Raw genomic sequence first — 22,050 nt, forward strand, 5'->3', positions numbered from 1 at the left:
AGTAACCATCCAGTCTATATATAACCTAACAGTAACCATCCAGTCTATATATAGCCTAACAGTAACCATCCAGTCTATACATAACCTAACAGAAACCATCCAGTCTATACATAGCCTAACAGTAACCATCCAGTCTATACATAACCTAACAGAAACCATCCAGTCTATACATAGCCTAACAGTAACCATCCACTGAGTCTATGAGTCAGTGACAGCTTGAGATGAAATCTGTTTTGGAGTACGACCTCTAAGATGAGTCTAATGCACATGAGGCAGAGGACAAGTCTAGTCCTGTGTAGACTCCTCTCATTCATTGATTTTGCGTAATAAAACAGTACAATACAAACTAATAGTGAGACTGACATTTCCTCTCTTCACTGATAGTGAGAGACAGCAGGCAATACCAACGATTCTATTCTGAGCAGATCAGCTCCCTCCCCTGTCTCTATTTACCCCCATTAGTACACAATGTCAACATGATTACAACGACAATGACATGACAATCTAACTAGACAAACTGAACCAGAGTACATTCTAAGGCTTTGGTTCCCTCCCAAATGTTGTTCAGTCTCTGCTCACTGATTTTCATTTTGAAACCCTAAAACAGACAAGTGTTGGTGGAGCTGTGAGCGTTCCATCAGAAAGGATATGAGTGTACTAAAACCTTTATTGATGCTCTTCTAACAGGATGAAAGGGGTTAAAAATATAGAGTGCAGACGTGGCACTAAATCGGAAGATGGCCTTCCCTTTGTTCAGTACTATAAATGTCTGTGGAGAAACAGGAAGCGAGAGAGACAAAGAGAGAGAGGAAGAACGTGAGAGAGAGAGAGCGGGAGATTGAAAGAGACAGAGAGATGCATCATGGTTAAGGGCAATATGGCATGGCAATAAACGTGTACAATAAACTTGCAGTGGCAACAACCACACACTGACAGTACATCCACTCACATACACATACACACATGCACGCGCACACACACACACACACACACACACACACACACACACACACACACACACACACACACACACACACACACACACACACACGAACACATACACACACACAAACAAAATCACTGATTACATTGCAAGTCCCCCATGCTGGTACTCTCTGCTCTGTAAAATGTCTTTACACTCAAAGTGTGTCCGATGTAGGGTTGCATAACTTTCCCAAAAAGCCCATCTTTTCCAGAAATACTACATTTCCTGTCTATTCCATCCTGATTCCGGGAATGTTACAACAGGGATTCGTGGAAAACCTGGGAATCTGGGGAAATTTACCAGAATTTTGCAACCCTAGTCCAATGTATTTAAACCTCAAAACAGACTCATTTCAAGATGTGTCCACATCCCAAGCCTTCATAGTCATCTGAAAACATCTCTTAAACTGTAGTTCATATAATACCAGCAGGTTTATCCACTCTCTCATAGTCTGTCGGTGTGGGCTTGCATAGACCTATTGGATTATCAAATGGCCTGTGTCGGTTAAGGTAAACAATGAGAGGTTGGTTTGGTTTATTTGTTCCATTCCTCTACAAAACCTTTGGGAAATTAGCAGGAGCTCTTATTTCTCTGGAGGAGAGGTAGGAGAAAGAGAGTGAGAAAGAGAAAGAGAGACAGAGAGAGAGAGAGAAAGAGATAGAGAGAGGGGGCAGGAGGGATGGGGAGAGAGAGATTGAGGGAGAGTCAGAGAGAGAACGAGAGAGAGAGAAAGAAAGAGAGAGAGATGGGTGCAGGAGGGATGGGGAGAGAGAGATTGAGGGAAAGTCAGAGAGAGAAAGAGAGAGAGGAGGAGGGATGGGGAGAGAGAGATTGAGGGGTAGAGAGAGGGAGGGGGAGGCAGAAACATTCAGGAAGAGAGAGGAAAGTGAGGTGAGGACCCACAACTGTATCCAGCTGACATGTCCTCTATCCCCAGAACAACTATCTATCCCCAGGAGTACCATCTATCCCCAGGAGTACCATCTATCCCCAGGAGTACCATCTATCCCCAGGAGAACTAGCTATCCCTAGGAGAACTATCTATCCCCAGGAGAACTATCTATCCCGAGAACAACTATCTATCCCCAGAACAACTATTTATCCCCAGAATAACTATCTATCCCCAGGAGAACTAGCTACCCCCCAGAATAACTATATATCCCCAGAACAACTATCTATCCCCAGGAGAACTATATATCCCCAGGAGAACTAGCTACCCCCCAGAATAACTGTCTATCCCCATAATAACTATCTATCCCCAGGAGAACTAGCTACACCCCAGAATTACTATATATCCCTGGGAGATTTATATATCCCCAGAATAACTATCTATCCCCAGAATAACTATCTATCCCCAGGAGAACTATATATCCCCAGGAGAATTATATATCCCCAGGAGAACTATACTATCCCCAGGAGAACTAGCTACCCCCAGGAGAACTATCTATCCCCAGAATAACTATCTATCCCCAGGAGAACTATCTATCCCCAGGAGAACTATCTATCCCCAGGAGAACTAGCTACACCCCAGAATTACTATATATCCCTAGGAGAATTATATATCCCCAGAATAACTATCTATCCCCAGAATAACTATCTATCCCCAGAATAACTATATATCCCCAGGGGAACTATATATCCCCAGGGGAACTATATATCCCCAGGGGAACTAGCTACCCCCAGGAGAACTATATATCCCCAGAATAACTATCTATCCCCAGGAGAACTATATATCCCCAGGAGAACTATATATCCCCAGGAGAACTAGCTACCCCCCAGAATTACTATCTATCCCCAGAATTACTATATATCCCCAGAATAACTATCTATCCCCATAATAACTATATATCCCTAGGAGAACTATCTATCCCCAGGAGAACTATATATCCCCAGGAGAACTATATATCCCCAGGAGAACTATATACCCCCAGGAGAACTATATATCCCCAGGAGAACTATATATCCCCAGGGGAACTATATATCCCCCGGAGAACTATATATCCCCAGGAGAACTAGCTACCCCCAGGAGAACTATATATCCCCAGAATAATTAGCTACCCCCAGAATAACTGTCTATCCCCAGGAGAACTAGCTACACCCCAGAATAACTATCTATCCCCAGAATAACTATCTATCCCCAGGAGAACTATCTATCCCCAGGAGAACTAGCTACACCCCAGAATTACTATATATCCCCAGAATAACTATCTATCCCCAGGAGAACTATATATCCCCAGGAGAACTAGCTACACCCCAGAATTACTATATATCCCTAGGATAATTATATATCCCCAGAATAACGTTCTATCCCCAGAATAACTATCTATCCCCAGAATAACTATCTATCCCCAGGAGAACTAGCTACACCCCAGAATGACTATATATCCCTAGGAGAATTATATATCCCCAGAATTACTATCTATCCCCAGAATAACTATCTATCCCCAGGAGAACTAGCTACCCCCCAGAATTACTATCTATCCCCAGAATAACTATCTATCCCCAGAATTACTATCTATCCCCAGAATAACTATCTATCCCCAGAATAACTATCTATCCCTAGGAGAACTATCTATCCTCAGGAGAACTAGCTACCCCCCAGAATTACTATCTATCCCCAGAATAACTATATATCCCTAGGAGAACTATCTACCCCCAGGAGAACTAGCTCTTCAGACCTCAGCCTCCCTCTGTATCCTCCAGCAAACCAACCAAAGCTCCACACTGATGAATTTTGAAAGGCCAATTTTAAAACTGAGCACCTTAAAACCAGTACTCTAGCCTCTGTCCTTTTCACATACTGTACCGGTACAATTTCCACTCCCTGGGCAACTGATTAAATCAAATCTAATGTTATTTCCTCAATTGCTACACACTCAAATCACTTAAATCCAACTGATGCCACACCAACTACAGCCATAGCTGTCAGTTCAATTTGATTTATCCACCAGCTTAAAAGCTTAATATTCACATCCTGGAATACACGTTTTTCTCATCTACAGTCCTACAGTACCCCCAGGGTTGCACATTCTTGTTCCAGCCCATGCACTAACACACCTAATTCAACTCATCAAGCAGCTTGACAATAAGTTGAGTAGTTCAGTATGGATGTGCTGGTGCTGGGCTGGAACAAAAATGTGCCACTCTGGGAGGTATACTGTAATGCATACTGTATAGAATGACTTGATGAGGCAACCTCCAGTCTACACAGTGGGGGGGGACACGAACCCATTTCAAAACTCTTATTAAGGAAGAAGGACTGTGTGAGAAACAGATAATGGTGGCAACAGTAAACCATCATCGGTCTGTCTGTCTGTCTGTCTGTCTGTCTGTCTGTCTGTCTGTCTGTCTGTCTGTCTGTCTGTCTGTCTGTCTGTCTGTCTGTCTGTCTGTCTGATCCTTCTATTTGTAAATCAGTCATACCTTTTGCATTCTTAGAACACACACACGTGCAGACGAGTGCATGTGCACGTACACACACACACATCCTGAATCAGCAGCCCAAACAGGGCCAGTCACAGGGCCCAAAAATGGGTATGGGGAATCCTTTCAACCTGACTCAAAGGGCACAGCCAGTTTCCATTAGGACGGATGACACACACACACACCATCTCAGAGGCTTTATATAAGGAGGGTCACTGTGAGTACATCAGAGATGTGTTTCAGAAGGGGAAATTGGTTCAGATGAATAAACGAACACAGGAAGATGTTCCAGTAATTGGAATGGTACTAAAGAGGAAATCCTTCAAGGAGGTCCAACAGACAAAGGAAGCGATGTCAGTGATGATATAAGAAGTGACATGCTCTTAGAAACACATTTAACACTGGCATTCGAACACAAGTATTAGGACCCTTGAGAGAAACACCCACCACCTCACGCTCACACACAAACACACACCCCCACAGCCCCTCTCATTCTCCCACCAACCATCACCCCCCAGTGCTCACTCTCTGGTTCTTGAAGTAGAACGGGTCAAAGTCATCCAGTGGGACGCCCACCAGGCCGGCGGGGATGTCGCCGAAGATGCGTGGCAGCTGTTTGCCGGCCTCCAGGTCGGCCCGGGGCCGGGGCAGCTCCACGTCTCCCAGGTCCTCTTGGTAGTGCTTGGTACGCCGGGCCTCCTCCTCAGCGATCCGCTGCTCCACGGCAGCCAGGGACTCCCGGGTGAACCGGTGCAAGCTGTCAGGACCCGGTGGTAGCAGCAGGGTGGCCATCTTCTCATCCTGAGTCACCTGTCCTAGGGTTGACTTCACCAGCTGCCAGGGGGGGGAGAGGGGAAGGAAAGAGAGAGATAGATAGAGAGAGGGAGAGTAGCGAGTGGGGAGGAGGTGATAGGGAGAGGGAGTAGGGAGGGGGAGATAGAAAGAGACAGGGAGAGGTAATCAACAGGGCAGTCACACAAGGGTATCACTCCTAAATGCAGACCTGAGTTAACATAGACCCCTTTCCTACAGTCAACTAACCAAATCACCCTCTAGTGGCCTCATGGGTGGAATGTTATTCATCTTTTTCATAACTTCATAATAAATAAGCATTAAAAAAATAAACATTAAAAATCTGGTGTTTCTATGTAAAACGCTTTTATTAGATGTCAGTCTTTTGTGATGTACAGTCCATTCAGAAACTATTCAGACCCCTTGAATTTTTTGATTTTGTTACATTACAGCCGTATTTTAAAATGTATTAAATCGTTTTTTCTCCTCATCAATCTACACACAATACCCCATAATGACAAAGCAAAAACTGGTTTCTAGACATTTCTGCAACTTCATTAAAAAAATATACAATTTACGTAAGCATTCAGACCCTTTACTCAGTACTTTGTTGAAGCACCTTTGGCAGCGATTACAGCCTCGAGTCTTATTGGGTGTGATTCTACAAGCTTGGCACACCTGTATTTGGGGAGTTTCTCCCATTCTTCTTTGTGGTTCCAAACTTCTTCCATTTAAGAATGATGGAGGCCTCTGTGTTCTTGGGGACATTCAAAGCTGCAGAAATGTTTTGGTACCCTTCCCCAGATCTGTGCCTCGACACAATCCTGTGTCGGAGCTCTACGGACAATTCCTTCAACCTCATGGCCTAGTTTTTGTTTATATAGACTGGTGTGTGCCTGTCCAATCATGTCCAATAAATTGAATTTATCACAGGTGGACTCCAATTAATTTGTAGAAACATCTCAAGGATGATCAATGGAAGCAGGATGCACCTGAGCTCAATTTCAAATCTCATAGCAAAGGGTCTTAATACTTATGTAAATAAGGTATCTTGGTAAGGTTTTTTCTTTGTAATACGTTTGTAAAAATGTCAAAAAATTCAGTTTCTGCTTTGTCATTATGGAGTATTTTGTGTAGATTGATGAGGAAAATGTTTTATTAAATCCATTTTAGAATAAGGCTGTAACGTAACAAAATGTGGAAAAAGTCAAGGGGTCTGAATACTTTTCGAATGCACTGTGTACAAAATGTAATATTGGGATGCAAACTCAAAACGTAATACATTTTCAACTCTATATCTGACATGGTACAAGTGTCTTATTTTCTTTAAGCGCATAACCATGTGTGTGAGGTGTATACTTTTGTTTCAAAGTAGACTTGATTTGTGACCCTGATTTAGCCCACTGCAGCGAAAGGTCCTATTTGGTTGCTATTGTAATGTACAGATAGACCAAGCTTGGGGGGGTTATCATAACGAAACGGTTGTCATTGTCATTGATATTGCCTCCCCTTCACTCACATCATCACTTCAGCCGAGGACAGTTATTCTGTCGCCAAAATAGATTGTGGCACTATTGTGTTATGCGTGGTGTGGGTGTGTAATGGTGTGTGTGTTTGTGTGCGTGTGCGTGAATGCTTGTACGCGTGTTTGTGTGGGTGCACAAACTTCCGTGCACAAACAGACTACGCCATCTGTTTTGTATTCTAATTGAATGATTGGACAGGCCTCATTTTTCATCCATTCATGCGTTTCTTCACCTTATTCCTTGTGAGAGTCCACATCAAAAGAGCACCTGACGTCCCATTACCTCAGCTTACAACCTCACTCCATCAGAGTCTGGAGACTTACACAATCTTTCAACCAGGTAGCAACCTGCTCACAAGAGAATAAAATATCGAAATAATCACTGTAGCCACTTTAGATCTGCCTAAGGCCTTACCTATCCGATTCCATATTAATGCAGGCTCAGAAGATGACAACCTCATTGAAAATATAGACTATTTGGTAACACATCCCATGAATAACCTTTTCATATAATGCAAACACATTCATAACGTCTTATATTAATGCACGACTGCTCATAAAGTGTTACTGAATGTTTTTAATCAGAAATCACTTTCTGAGTCAATAACCCCATGAACAAAAGTATAAAATGCAGTACTTCCATGAGTGTCAACTGTACATTAAGATATTATACATGTTATACAATATATCAGGCCTGACCTGCATTAAAGCCTATGACATAAATATCCACTCGTGTTTTGCAGCTTTATAAACAGGTTAAATCAATCTGTGAGTGATTCCATGGCCTTTGTGTGGCCCCCTGCGCCTGTACACCATGCATGTGAAGTCTCGCCTTATACTTCCATACCATTTCAGCTATTAACTGCCCCGGACCCTGATGCAACGGACATTGTGAAGGGCTGAACAAAACGCCAGTACGCTTGGGTTGCTTTTCTCTCTCGCAGCATAATCTCAAGCAACTTTGCGTCTGCCTTTGCTTTGACAGAATTCTGCCTCTCTCATGTGTCCATGTTTTCATAACCAGTACTGACTATTCCCATGGTTCTTTTTGATACCCATTTTTAGAACCTATATAATTATCTTAGTAACCACCAGTACACGATTCATGTGTATTTGGGAAAATATTAGAGATAAAGATAATTTAAAGAGTTAATAATGTATTGTTGTGCATCGTAAATGAAATTGTTAAGCGTGTGCATGTGCAATGTAAATCAATGGACGCCTCAGCTTCTAATGCTTTGTAGTTATGGAGCCCAGAGACGCTATCTGAAGAGACAAGACACCTAATGGAGCGAAGAGAATAGGCTCCCCAAACTTGGATATCCTGATAACACATCAACATTGATGCAGAATGACTGTTCTGTTCTGTACTGTACATTCAACACAAGCAACAAATGCACGGCTTATTTACTTTCTCCTGTCATTTCTCAGGTCTACATTTAGAAAAAATGGTTCCAAAAGGGTTCTTTGGCTGTCCCCCTTTCTACAGAGGGTTCTACATGGAGACCAAAAGGGTTCTACCTGGAACCAAAAAGGGTTCTTAAAAGGGTTCTCCTATGGGGACAGCCGAAGAACCCTTTGAGGTTTAGATAGCACTTTTTTTTTATAGTGCAGTAAAAAAAAGATATAGTACTGTGTTTAGGCATTTGCGTAACAGGCCTGCTATGTGTGATTGTGTGCATGCAGTCATCACTGACTCTAACATCACAACATGAAGCCAAGCAGAAGGGAGAACCAGGGTGAGTAGTCACCAAACGGAAGAAAATGATTTGAAACGGGGAGGGTCTACTTGGACTCATTCAATAAGAAACACTCATTTTCAATTTCTGTTGCAAAACATTTAAAAAACTTGCCCAAATACTGTGTGTCCAATTACCTTAATGTATTATTTACATTGACTGTCACTAGTGCCTGGTGGTCAGGGCTGCCTTTGTTCCCAACACAAATCAGAGACCTGGTAACCCTGGTAACCCAATCACAGGTCACCCCCACACACACACACACACACACACACACACACACACACACACACACACACACACACACACACACACACACACACACACACAACCTCTGCGTTCATTATTTGGGAAGGTACCGCCAGGGTCCCCTAGGTCAGTCCAGATGATTGAATCCCGTAAGTATACCACAACACTTTGTTTACGGCATTATAAAAACAGCGTTATTTCTGCTCTGTTAATATAAAGTCTAGCACCCTGTGGTCTAGAACCCTGTAGTCTAGACACCTGTAGTCTAGCACCCTGTAGTCAAGAACCCTGTAGTCTAGCACCCTGTAGTCCAGCACCCTGTAGTCTAGACACCTGTGGTCTAGAACCCTGTAGTCTAGCACCCTGTGGTCTAGAACCCTGTAGTCTAGAACCCTGTAGTCTAGACACCTGTAGTCTAGCACCCTGGGGTCTAGAACCCTGTAGTCTAGCACCCTGTAGTCAAGAACCCTCTAGTCTAGTGACATATATTCTAACACTGTAGTCTAGTGTCATGTAGTCTAGCGACCTGTAGTCTAGTGACCTGTAGTCTAGTTTCCTGTAGTCTAGCACCCTATAGTTTAGCGACCTGTAGTCTAACACCCTGTAGTCTAACACCCTGTAGTCTACCACCCTGTAGTCTAACACCCTGTAGATATACACCCTGTAGTTTAACACCATGTAGTCTAGTGACCTGTAGTCTAACACCCTGTAGTCTAACACCCTGTAGTCTAACACCCTGTAGTCTAACACCCTGTAGTCTAACACCCAGTAGTCTGGTGACCTGTAGTCTAACACCCTGTAGTCTAACACCCTGTAGTCTAGTGACCTGTAGTCTAACACCCTGTAGTCTAACACCATGTAGTTTAACACCCAGTAGCCTAGTGACCTGTAGTCTAACACCCTGTAGTTTAACACCATGTAGTCTAGTGACCTGTAGTCTAACACCCTGTAGTTTAACACCATGTAGTCTAGTGACCTGTAGTCTAACACCCTGTAGTCTAACACCCTGTAGTTTAACACCCTGTAGTCTACTGACCTGTAGTCTAGCACCCTGTAGTTTAACACCCAGTAGCCTAGTGACCTGTAGTCTAACACCCTGTAGTCTAACTCCCTGTATTCTAGCACCCTGTAATTTAACACCCAGTAGTCTAGTGACCTGTAGTCTAACACCCTGTTGTCTAACACCCTGTAATTTAACACCCTGTAGTCTAGTGACCTGTAGTCTAACACCCTGTAGTCTAACTCCCTGTATTCTAGCACCCTGTAGTCTAGTTTCCTGTAGTCTAGCACCCTGTAGTATTGCACCCTGTAGTCTAGCACCCTGTAGTCTAGTACCCTGTAGTCTAGCACCCTGTAGTCTAGCACCCTGTAGTCTAGCACCCTGTAGTCTAGCACCCTGTAGTCTAGCACCCTTTAGTCTAGCACCCTGTAGTCTAGCACCCTGAAGTATTGCACCCTGTAGTCTAGCACCCTGTAGTCTAGCACCCCGTAGTCTAGCACCCTGTAGTCTAGCACCCTGTAGTATTGCACCCTGTAGTCTAGCACCCTGTAGTCTAGCACCCTGTAGTCTAGCACCCTGTAGTCTAGTACCCTGTAGTCTAGTACCCTGTAGTCTAGCACCCTGTAGTCTAGCACCCTGTACTCTAGCACCCTGTAGTCTAGCACCCTGTAGTCTAGTACCCTGTAGTCTAGCACCCTGTAGTCTAGCACCCTGTAGTCTAGCACCCTGTAGTCTAGCACCCTGTAGTCTAGCACCCTGTAGTCTAGTACCCTGTAGTATTGCACCCTGTAGTCTAGCATTTTGTAGTATTGCACCCTGTAGTCTAGCATTTTGTAGTCTAGCACCCTGTAGTCTAGCACCCTGTAGTCTAGCACCCTGTAGTCTAGTACCCTGTAGTATTGCACCCTGTAGTCTAGCATTTTGTAGTATTGCACTCTGTAGTCTAGCACCCTGTAGTCTAGCACCCTGTAGTCTAGCACCCTGTAGTCTAGTACCCTGTAGTATTGCACCCTGTAGTCTAGCATTTTGTAGTATTGCACTCTGTAGTCTAGCACCCTGTAGTATTGCACCCTGTAGTCTAGCACCCTGTAGTCTAGCACCCTGTAGTCTAGCACCCTGTAGTCTAGCAACCTGTAGTCTAGCACCCTGTAGTCTAGTACCCTGTAGTCTAGCACCCTGTAGTCTAGCACCCTGTAGTATTGCACCCTGTAGTCTAGCACCCTATAGTCTAGCACCCTGTAGTCTAGTACCCTGTAGTCTTGCACCCTGTAGTCTAGCACCCTGTAGTCTAGCACCCTGTAGTCTAGCACCCTGTAGTCTAGTACCCTGTAGTCTAGTACCCTGTAGTATTGCACCCTGTAGTCTAGCACAATGTAGTCTAGCACCCTGTAGTCTAGTACCCTGTAGTATTGCACCCTGTAGTCTAGCACCCTGTAGTCTAGCACCCTGTAGTCTAGCACCCTGTAGTCTAGCACCCTGTAGTCTAGTACCCTGTAGTATTGCACCCTGTAGTATTGCACCCTGTAGTCTAGTACCCTGTAGTATTGCACCCTGTAGTCTAGCACAATGTAGTCTAGCACCCTGTAGTATTGCACCCTGTAGTCTAGCACCCTGTAGTCTAGCACCCTGTAGTCTAGCACCCTGTAGTATTGCACCCTGTAGTATTGCACCCTGTAGTCTAGCATTTTGTAGTATTGCACTCTGTAGTCTTGCACCCCGTAGGACCAGCACTCAGCATATCGGGAGTTAATGAAATGTAAAGGACAGCTCGTCAGGCTTGACCAAGAGCCCGTTTAGGCAAATGCAATTCCTTCCAAAAATAGGGTTGATCCACTAAAGTGCACTATGTAGGTCACTAGGGGTATTGAACAAGTTAAATGGGCCTCGGATTCATTTCAAAGGCTGGCTGCCTGCGCCACTCGGGTACTTTCAGCTGCAGCACTTGAGCGCAGGCGTCTAAAGTGAATCCTGAACAAAAGGGAGAGGGGGAGATAGGGTTTACCTGAGGGTAGGAACATGTAGCTTGTGGGCCTGATGTGGGCCCTGATGTTGATGGTTTAGAACAGCTTGCCTACTGCACACACACACACACACGTGTGTTCTCTCTGTTTCTTTCTCTCTCACACAAACACATTCACACACATACCCAGCCACCCACCCACCCAGCCACACACACACACACGTGTTCTCTCTGTTTCTCTCACACAAACACATACACACGTGTTCTCTCTGTTTCTCTCACACAAACACATTCTCACACACACGTGTGTGTGTGTTTTCTCTCTCTCTCTCTCTCTCTCTCTCTGCATGCTGGGAGTTTTTTGGAGTTTGAGTGTTTGGTGCGGAGGACTCTGTCCTAACTAACTTTCTAGACTCTTTTCTTGATCTTTTTCTTACATTTTTTTTTCTATGGTGGAGGGTTAATGCAATATTTGTTTTAGCGGTATCCACCGTTTTTTTCAGAGTTAGGGTGGAAGAAGACAGAGTAAGGTTTCTGGGGTTTGCAAGGTGTGGTATGCGCGATGGCTTCTCAGCCTAGCGCGGAGGAGACGCTGTCGATACGGCATGGATTCAGGTGTGTTCCTGAGAATGGAGTTAAGGTGGAGGAGGTTCTGCTCGCGGTCAGCGAACAGGTAGGAGCTGAATTTATACATTCTGCTTCTAGAATGAACAAAGCGGTGGTGGTGTTCATGAAAAGAGAAAATTTGGTTGGTAGGCTAATTGCTAGCGGAATATTTGTAAGGGATGTGTTGGTGCCAGTTTTACCTCTTTCTACCCCTTCGACAAGAGTAGTTGTTGCAAATTTACCTCCGTTTATTACGGACGATCAAATCAGGAAAGAGCTGAGTCGTTTTGGTAAGTTTGCTAGCGGGTTTCGTGTACTGTCGGCAGGTTTTCAGGCAGCTGCTGTTAAGCACGTTGTTTCGTTCCGGAGGCAAGTGTTTATGTTCCTGAACAACAATGAGCAACAGCTAAATGTGCATTTTAAAGTGAGGCATGGGGAGGGGCTCTATGCAGGGTTTGCCAGCACAGACAGTCTACGGTGTTTTGAGTGTGGGGATTTGGGGCATAAGAGCTTTGCGTGCCCACATAAAGGCCGTAGACAAAGTGAGGGTACAAGCGCAGGTGGGGGAAATCGAGGTCAAAGTGCAGGGGGAAATGAGATGCAGACAGCAGAGGCTGGGCCTAGTCATACCAGGGATGGTGGGGTAGCTGAGGCTGGGTCTAGTAAGGCAAGAGATGGTGGGGTAGAGGAGGCTGGGTCTAGTCAGACTAGAGATGGTGGTGTAGTGGAGGCTGGGTCTAGTCAGGCTAGAGATGGTGGTGTAGCGGAGGCTGGGTCTAGTCAGGCTAGAGATGGTGGGGTAGTGGAGGCTAAGCATAGTCAGGCTAGAGATGGTGGGGTAGCGGAGGCTGGGTCTAGTCAGACTAGAGATGGTGGGGTAGAGGAGGCTGGGTCTAGTCAGACTAGAGATGGTGGTGTAGTGGAGGCTGGGTCTAGTCAGGCTAGAGATGGTGGTGTAGCGGAGGCTGGGTCTAGTCAGGCTAGAGATGGTGGGGTAGTGGAGGCTAAGCCTAGTCAGGCTAGAGATGGTGGGGTAGCTGAGGCTGGGCTTAGCTATGATATGGAGGATGGTGTGAATGATGCTGGGCCTAGTCATGCTATGGAGGGTGGTGTAGAGGATGCTAGGTCTAGTCAGGTTATGCTAGTGGATGAGGAGAGTATAGTGGGGAAGTGTAAGAGACTAGGGGGAGGAGGAGGGTGCCAAGCGGAAAAGGAAAAAGGGTGTGGTTAAAGGCACAATGGAAATTTTGCCTGTTGCTGTGGGAGATGCCATGACCAGAGAGGAAGAGCAGGTGGTCAGGGTGGGAGATAGAGATGAGGAGGAAAGTGAGTCTGAGGAAGAGGATGAGGAGATATTTTTTTCAGACTCCTCTTCAATAGGCCCGGAGCTGACAGCCAGTCAAGCAGAGGGGTCTAAGTACACATTGAGAGAACTGACAAGGTTCCTGAATGAGACCAAGGGAAAAAAAGTTAATCTTGAGGCTTTTTTCCCTGATTCAAGAAAGTTTGTACGATCAGTACAACATGCTGTGAAAAATGAGGGGCATGGTGTCCTCTCACCCAGGAAACGGTTTAGGTTGAGGAAGTGGGTCACAACAGTGCGTAAGGGTTTACCTTCGGACACTGTTTAGATGTATACTTTCTTTCTGACACTGGGACTTTTGAGCTTTGCTATTGGTCTTTTTTCTCTGCTGGCTTTTCTCCCACTTCTTATGGAGACTCTACGGGTAGGCTCGCTCAATATAAATGGCGCCAGAGATGCGGGAAAGATGAGTGTGTTGGGTGAATATGTAAAACAAAAAAAAGTACAGGTGTTGTTTCTGCAGGAGACACATAGTGATGTGTTGAATGAAGTCGATTGGGGGCTCTGGTGGAAAGGGGCAAGTGTGTTGAGCCATGGGACAAATCTTAGTGCAGGAGTGGCAGTCCTTTTTGCACCGGGTCTGTCTGTAAAAATGTGCTCCTCAAAGGAGGTGTGTAGGGGTAGGCTCCTTGTTGTTAAAGCAGAAATTAACAACATGGGTTTTGTCTTTATAAATGTGTATGCGCCTAACACAGGGAGAGAAAGAGGGGTTCTATTTGGGAGTCTTAGACAGGAACTCTCACAGGTAGCGCCTGAGGAGACACTGGTGGTCGGAGGGGACTGGAACTGCACAATGGATTTTACAAAAGACAGAAATGGGGAAGAGCCTCATTCAGTGTCAGTGGGAGTGTTAAGGGACATTATTAATCAGTTCGACTTAGTGGATGTTTGGAGAACTAAACATCCGAACACAAGACAGTACACATGGGTGAAGGTTTTTGGGGCCAGGGTGAGTGCAGCCCGACTTGATCGGTTTTATATGTCTAGGAATCGGAGCAATAGGCTGTTGGGCGCTACCATTCTCCCGGTGGGGTTTTCCGATCATCACATAACCATGGCTCGGCTGTCTATTTCACCAGGGCCCCGGCAGGCATCCTATTGGAAATTCAATGTAAAGCTCTTACAAGATGCCACTTTTTGCGCAGGTTTCCAGACCTTCTGGGAAAGGTGGAGGCAGCAAATAGAGGAGTATGAGTCTCTGAGCCAATGGTGGGATGTGGGGAAAATCCAAATTCGGCTTTTCTGTCAACAATACACAGCTCTCTCATCCTCAGAGGCTAGGAGAGTACTGGGGGAACTAGAGCGGTGTATTAGTGAGATGGAGGTAGAGATGGTGGGGCAAGGCAATGTAGGCCTCCAGGCTAATTTAGCTGAATTACGCAGGGACCTGGGCAGTTTTTTCCAGGTTAAAGCAAAGGGAGCACTTGTAAGAGCTAGATTCTCCATGCTCAAGGAGATGGATGCTCCCAGCTCCTTCTTCTTTGGTTTGGAAAGACAGAGCAGTGAAGCCAAGGGTATGCATTGTCTACGGCTGTCTGATGGGCGGGTGACCTCTGTGGTGGGTGAGATGCGGGAGCGGACTGTGGAGTTTTATACTGAATTGTATAGGGCAGAAGAGTGTGATCCTTTGTGTGCTCAGGTCTTGTTCACAGAACTCCCTAAACTCTCTCTGGCACAGAGGGACGATTTGGACGTTCCTCTGTTGTCCCATGAACTGGCAGAGGCCGTAACCCAGATGTCCCCCGGTCGTGCACCGGGGGTCGATGGACTCCCAGTGGAGTTTTATAAAAAATTCTGGGGAATAATTGGACAGGACTTCTTTTGCGTGTTGCGTGAATGCATCGGGGTAGGAGAGTTGCCGATGAGCTGCCGTCGGGCGGCTCTGACTCTCCTGCCCAAAAAAAGGGGACTTGTGTGAACTTAAGAACTGGAGGCCTGTGGCATTGCTCTGTGCGGACTACAAGATATTTGCCAAGGTCCTCTCTAACAGACTGAAGTCCCACTTGGACTCGATAGTACATAAGGACCAAACATATTGTGTACCGGGACGCTCAATCACGGACAACCTGTTCTTAATTAGGGACATGTTGGACTTGTCGAGAGGTTCTAATGTGAACTTTGGACTGGTCTCTTTAGATCAAGAGAAGGCTTTTGACAGAGTGGACCATGAATATCTGTTTAATGTGATGTCTGTGTTTGGGTTTGGGAGGAGTTTTTTGACCTGTGTGAAGCTGTTGTATGCTGGGGCATCATGTATGGTTAAGGTGGGAGGGGGGCTCAGTAGGCCAGTCTGGGTGAGACGGGGCATTAGACAAGGATGCCCTCTATCTGGGCAGTTATACACATTAGCCATTGAGCCTTTTTTAGGCCTGCTACGCAGGAGACTGCAGGGAGTGTGCTGGACAGGTATGGGTGTGGTGACAGGCATAGCAGTGTCAGCATATGCAGATGATGTCTCTGTGATGGTCAGGGATGGTCAAGATATGCAGGCACTGGAGACCAGTCTGAAGGTGTACGAGGGAGCTTCATCAGCTAAGGTAAACTGGGGCAAGAGCAAAGCTCTGTTATGTGGGGCATGGGGGGATAGGGCTCCTCCTCTGCTTCCAGGGGGTTTGCAGTGGGGTTGTGAAGGGCTTAAAGTGTTGGGGGTGTACCTGGGCTCGGAGAGGTGGGTCAGGAAGAACTGGGAGGGGCTGTCACAGGCAGTGGTGTCAAGACTGGCCAGGTGGAGGTGGCTCCTGTCCCAAGTGTCATATAGAGGGAGGGTGCTGATAATTAACAACCTGGTGGCATCTTCCCTGTGGCATAAACTGGCTGTCCTCAACCCCCCCGCCGGTCTGCTCGCAGACCTGCAACGCAAGCTGGTGGACTTCTTCTGGTCGGGCCATCACTGGCTGAGGGCGGCGGTGTTGTATATGACCGTCCACGAAGGAGGACAGGGCCTGGTGGAACTGGAGAGCAGGATGGCTGCTTTCCGGCTAAAGGCGGCACAGAGACTGCTGTACCATACTGATGTTGGCTGGAGGGAACCAGCATGCGCGCTGCTGAGGAGAGCTGGAGATTTAGGGTTGGACCGGCAGCTGTTCCTCATGAAGCTGGAGAGGCTGAGTACAGCAGGTCTCTCCGATTTTTACTCTGCGGTGCTGAGGGCCTGGCAGCTGCTAAGGCACACACGAGAAGGGGGTGTGGAGCCTGGGCTGTGGGTGTGGGAGGAGCCTATCTTCCACAACCCAGCCATCCCTTTGAGATCGGTCCAGTCGGCCACCCTGCAGAGGCAACTGATGGCAGGGGGTGTAAAAAGGCTGGGTGACTTGAGACTCCTGGGAGAGGAGGGGTGGAAAAGCCCGGAAGTCTTGGCACAGCAAACAGGAATAACGTCTCTTAGGCTGCTGGAGAGATTCCTGGAGGAGGTCCAGGAGGCACTGTCTGAGCCGGTAAGGGGGATGTTTGAGCAGCCAAAGGGAGAGGGGCCACCAATGTTTCCGCCACTGCAGGTGACGGCAGAGACTGGAGACTGGCAAGGTGGTCTGGAGGACTTGTTAGATTTTAACACTCCGAGCCTGGGGGAGTTTGAAGGGGTGGGAGGTAAAGCCCTCTACAACCTCTGTGTTAAGGTGAGGAACATTAGGAGCCTAACAGGAGTGAAGGCACATCAGTGGCAGGGGGTATGTGGGGTGGAGAGTATGGTGGGTTTTAGATGGAGGGGGCTCTACAAACCCCCAGTACCAAAGAGGTCAGGGGACCTCCAGTGGAGGGTTCTACATGGAGCCCTGGCCACTAACAGCTGGTTGGCACGGGTTGAACCGGGAGTCGGGCAGGAGTGTCATTTCTGTAAAATGAAAGAAACTGTGATTCATGTGTTTTCTGTGTGCACCAGATTAATGCCATTAATGTCTCTGTTGGAATGTCTGTGTGAGAGGTTGGGGGTGGTCTTTACTGTTGGGGTGTTCATAATGGGATACAGGTATTCAAGTAAGGAGAAGGAAAAATGTGTTTTGTTGAATTTTCTGTTTGCTCAGGCAAAGTTAGCTATTTGGCTAACAAGGAGGAACAGGGTCAAAGGTGGGGGGATAACAGACCCTTTATTATTGTTTAATGGGATGGTCTCTGCGCGCCTTAGGGTTGAGTTTGAGTTCTATAAAATGATAAAAAGTGTGGAGATGTTTCAGGAGATATGGTGTGTTGGGGGGGGCTGTCTGTATAGCTGGGGAAGATGTTTTGGATATACGGTTGTAGGAGTGGGTATTGTCTTGAGTATTGTGATGTTGGCTTGTATCATGTGGTTGCTGGAAAGGTGAGTATGGTACATGTATGCATTACAGGATGTATTTTTGGTTTTATTTTTAAGGGGGAGGTTGGGTGGTGAGTTTTAAATGAAATGAGAATGTTTCAGTAAAGAAAGTCAAAGTCTCTCTCTCTCTCTCTCTCTCTCTCTCTCTCTCTCTCTCTCTCTCTCTCTCTCTCTCTCTCTCTCTCTCTCTCTCTCTCTCTCTCTCTCTCTCTCTCTCTCTCTCTCTCTCTCTCTCTCTCTCTCTCTCTCTCTCTCTCTCTCTCTCTCTCTCTCTCTCTCTCTCTCTCTCTCTCTCTCTCTCTCTCTCTCTCTCTCTCTCTCTCTCTCTCTCTCTCTCTCTCTCTCTCTCAATTAGGAATCATGTTATCTATATTTCTATCTGAAATGTTATGAACATTTCACTTCATTGAACACACTAGCTATTGTTCCATAACCCAGGGAATCCCTATTACAGTTTTTAACAGTTACTTTGGCACTAATTTCAGAACCTTGTGGTCATTTTTCAAAATTCTAGACACAAAACTCAAAACGGTCATCACTTGTAACACAGGCTGTCCAATGTTCAAAACATTGCATTGTGCATTCATATCTTTAAATAAACCTTGCACTTGCAGAATCATTGGTTCAAATAACTCATTTATCATGAAATACCATAGGAACATTCATTTAGATCACCCACACACAAGATACCGATAGTTTCACTGTGTATTTGTTCGTACAATCATTAAATATTGTAGTACAAAATATGTGATACATGTTTCATTATGCTACCACATGTAAATACGTCACTGTAAAAGGACTAGTAGAGAGAATACTACAGACACAGTGGAATCATTGAACAAAATATGAATTTACTGATGAAATACAATAAAATCACAACATAGGTTTCTTTGAATCACAGCAAAAATAATTACCTACAAAAAAAGAAAAAAACTACAGTAAAACATAAACTGCAGTGTTCCTCACCTGGCTTGCTGTAAAAAACAAAACAAAGGTTTGATTACTGTACTTCTATATTTCCATCAGCCCTGTCTTGTGGATTTGGCCATAGGTTCGCATCCACATTACAATGGATGTTTTCATTAGCCAAACATCTTGGGAAGAATCTTCGGGCGAATCCAGGCCTGACACTGGTCTGCCGTGATGTCATTGCATGCATCATCCATGGCCTGGAGAAGGGTGGCTTGTTCGTGAGGGCGCCTATCATATACCTTTCACCTCCATGTGGAGAAAAATTCCTCAATCGGGTTTTAGGAAAGGAGAATATGGGGTAAGTACAGGGTGGTAAATCTTGGATGGGCCTGAAACCATGCTTGCACCATTTGAGCATGGTGGAACCTGACATTATCCCACACAATGACATAGGTCATGCAATCAGCTCTACAGACCTGATTTAGCTCATCAAGGAAGGTTACATTCGAACAGCGAATCATGTGTCTGCTTGCAACTCAATATATAGAGTATATAGAGTAGAGAGCTTTAGATGTTGTTCGACCAAACATTAGAACGGGTAAGATGCGTAATCTAAGCAACTTTGACCGTGGTATGATTGTTGATGCCACACATGGAGATTCCAGCATCTCAGAAACAGCTGCCTTCCTGGGATTTTTACACACTACAGTCTCTAGAGTTTACAGAGAATGGTGCGATAAACAAAACACATTCAGTGAGCGGCAGTTCTGTGGGCAAAAACACCTTGTTAATGAGAGAGGTCAGAGGAGAATGTCCAGACTCATTCAAGCTAACAGAAAGGCCACAAATGCTCAATGCTAATAACAGCCATTTAAAACAGTGGTGAGCAGAAGGGCATCTCTTAACCTACAACACCGTGAATAATTCAGGCTGTTGTGGAGGCAAAAGGGGGTCCTACCCAGTACTAGATAGGTGTACCTAGTAAAGTGGCCGGTGAGTGTACAGTAATGTCAAATCTGGATACATGATCTGGAAAAGTGGTACATGGGACCATAGAAACAGTGTCTGATAAAGAATGATGATGAAATGTTACATCCATAGATAATGTAGTCCAATTGGTTCATGATCCACAGTAATTGGCGTCAATGGATCTTGTTATCCTGAAACTTTCATGATCTAAACATGTATTATTCTTTGTCAGTTTCCATAAAACTATGCATTAAGAGTAATGCAACAGTTACTTATCATTTTGAGCAGTTGTATCAATTGATAGATCATTGAAATGAAGTGAATAGACAGTCATCTCAGATGTAATGGGTGAATTGCATTTTGAAATGGTAATACTTTGATGTTAAGTTGTGTCATTTCGAACAGGTGATTTTAGTTCAATGAACAAATGATCTTAGCTTTATGTGTACTGTATCCAAGCAATTAGAAAAAGTGTTAGAGTTTTGAAAAATGACATCAAGGTTCCGAAATTAGTGCCAAAGTGATTGTAAAAAACTGTAAATCAGAAATTAACCTCAGACATAAATTCATTATTTATATAATCATTATTTTAACAGGCTGTCCCATCGAGGTCAAAATACCGCTTTTGCAAGGGAGACCTGGCCCCTAACTTCAGCGCTCGGGTCAAGCCCACCACCCCACTACCCCACAAATCCTCTGCCCTCACCCCAAACCCGCCTAGCCTGAGACTGGGGATTGACCTGGCATCCCTTTGGGAAATCAGCAATAAAGAGCAACACATGGAGGAGCAGTGTACCAGCGGTGCCAGAGGCTGTCAGCCTAGGGCCCAGTCAGGGCCTCTATCCAGCATATCCAGCTGAAGCATAGAGTCACTTTACACGCTGTCAGCATTATTCATCTAGGTTTCCTATTAGACCATTACAACTGGGATGTAAGAAGAGTCATCAGCCTGAGGGGACTGAATGGGCCTGTAGCATGACTCGTCTTTAGACCTTTGGTCATTCACGTCTCACCATCGTATGGTAGCCTGGATGGGGATGTGTTCGATATAAACCGGGAAAAAAATGAGGTTTGTAGATAAGAACCATTATTTGTAACGTTATTGTGCAATTGCCGATTTATTCTAGGATTCAAACAGAGTAAACCATTCCAGATATCTCTTGAGATGGATGGGCAATGGACAGAGGCTTGGGTGCATGTGCGTGCACACATCACATTCTCGCACTCACATACCACGGTCAACAGAGATTGACAGAGGAGTTATTCTTCATCATAAGTGTATGGTGCACCTCTAACCTTGATGCTCAGTTTTCAAAGAAACCACTGATTAGGAAAAACACTGAGCCTTTCGTTGCTGTAAATCAGCCCACAAAATACAGGCTTTGTTAAATTGATTCCATAGTCACCGTGATGAGGGGAAAAAAGGGATTATGGTTAATCAATGTTGCCGACGTCTTAATCGACGGCTTCTTCATCATCAGTTAGTTATTATTGAGACCTTATGTCCCTATAGGATTACAGCTTGTCTTTAATCTAACTCCGTTCTTTCAAGACACACACACACACAAACCGCATACACACAGGTACACACAAATGCATGCACAGTGCATACACACCCTGACCCTCCCCCAAAGCCGTTACATGCTTAATTAACAAGGGGATGGAGGAAAAAACACTGTCATCGATGACTGGTGACCCCCTCGTGACAGATTATTAATTTGGGCAAGACAACTGCACCCGAACTGAACCCTCTGTCTAATCAACTCCCTCGCTTTGACCACAGGGGAAGAGAAGAAAAGAGGGGAGGAGAGGAAAAGATGAGAATTGAGAATAAATTAAGAAATAAAGAGGCTTGAAGGGCAACCTGGCCTCAGAGCCATACGAAACATACTTTACGTATTTCTGAGCACCTCCAAGATGTATAATACCTACCAATGGTAGGTAGTTACTTTAGACAGAAACGAAAGAAGGGAGGTTGGTCGCGGAGGATGGGTGGGTGTAATTCGTGACCATCTAGCAATCCAAAGGTTGAGTGTTCGTGTCGCGGACAAATATAGCATTTTAGCTAACATTTCCCCTAACCCTTATTCTAAACTTAACCCAATTCACCTAACCTGCTACATAAATTCACCTAACCATTGTCGTTAGTTCCCCTAACCGCCAACATAAATTCTCCCTGTAATTCTCCTTGGTTGTTATGACGCAACAAGCAACCTGGTCTCAGAGAAAAGTATAA

At 45.3% G+C, this 22,050-nt stretch overlaps 1 protein-coding gene across 1 annotated transcript in view; it reads right to left on the minus strand.

Annotated features, from left to right (window-relative positions):
- scn5lab (sodium channel, voltage gated, type V-like, alpha b) overlaps positions 1-22,050 on the minus strand; it is a 196,745-nt gene that overhangs the window by 149,632 nt on the left and 25,063 nt on the right. Inside the window, exons 2-3 of the mRNA XM_014181333.2 lie at positions 4,934-5,242; positions 651-769 (exon numbers count right to left, since the gene is read on the minus strand). Coding sequence (XP_014036808.1) covers positions 651-769; positions 4,934-5,200 — 386 coding nt within the window. The 5' untranslated portion in view covers positions 5,201-5,242. The remainder of the gene's footprint in view (positions 1-650; positions 770-4,933; positions 5,243-22,050) is intronic.

Source organism: Salmo salar, chromosome ssa29, assembly GCF_905237065.1.
Source record: "Salmo salar chromosome ssa29, Ssal_v3.1, whole genome shotgun sequence".
Classification (NCBI taxonomy): Eukaryota; Metazoa; Chordata; class Actinopteri; order Salmoniformes; family Salmonidae; genus Salmo; species Salmo salar.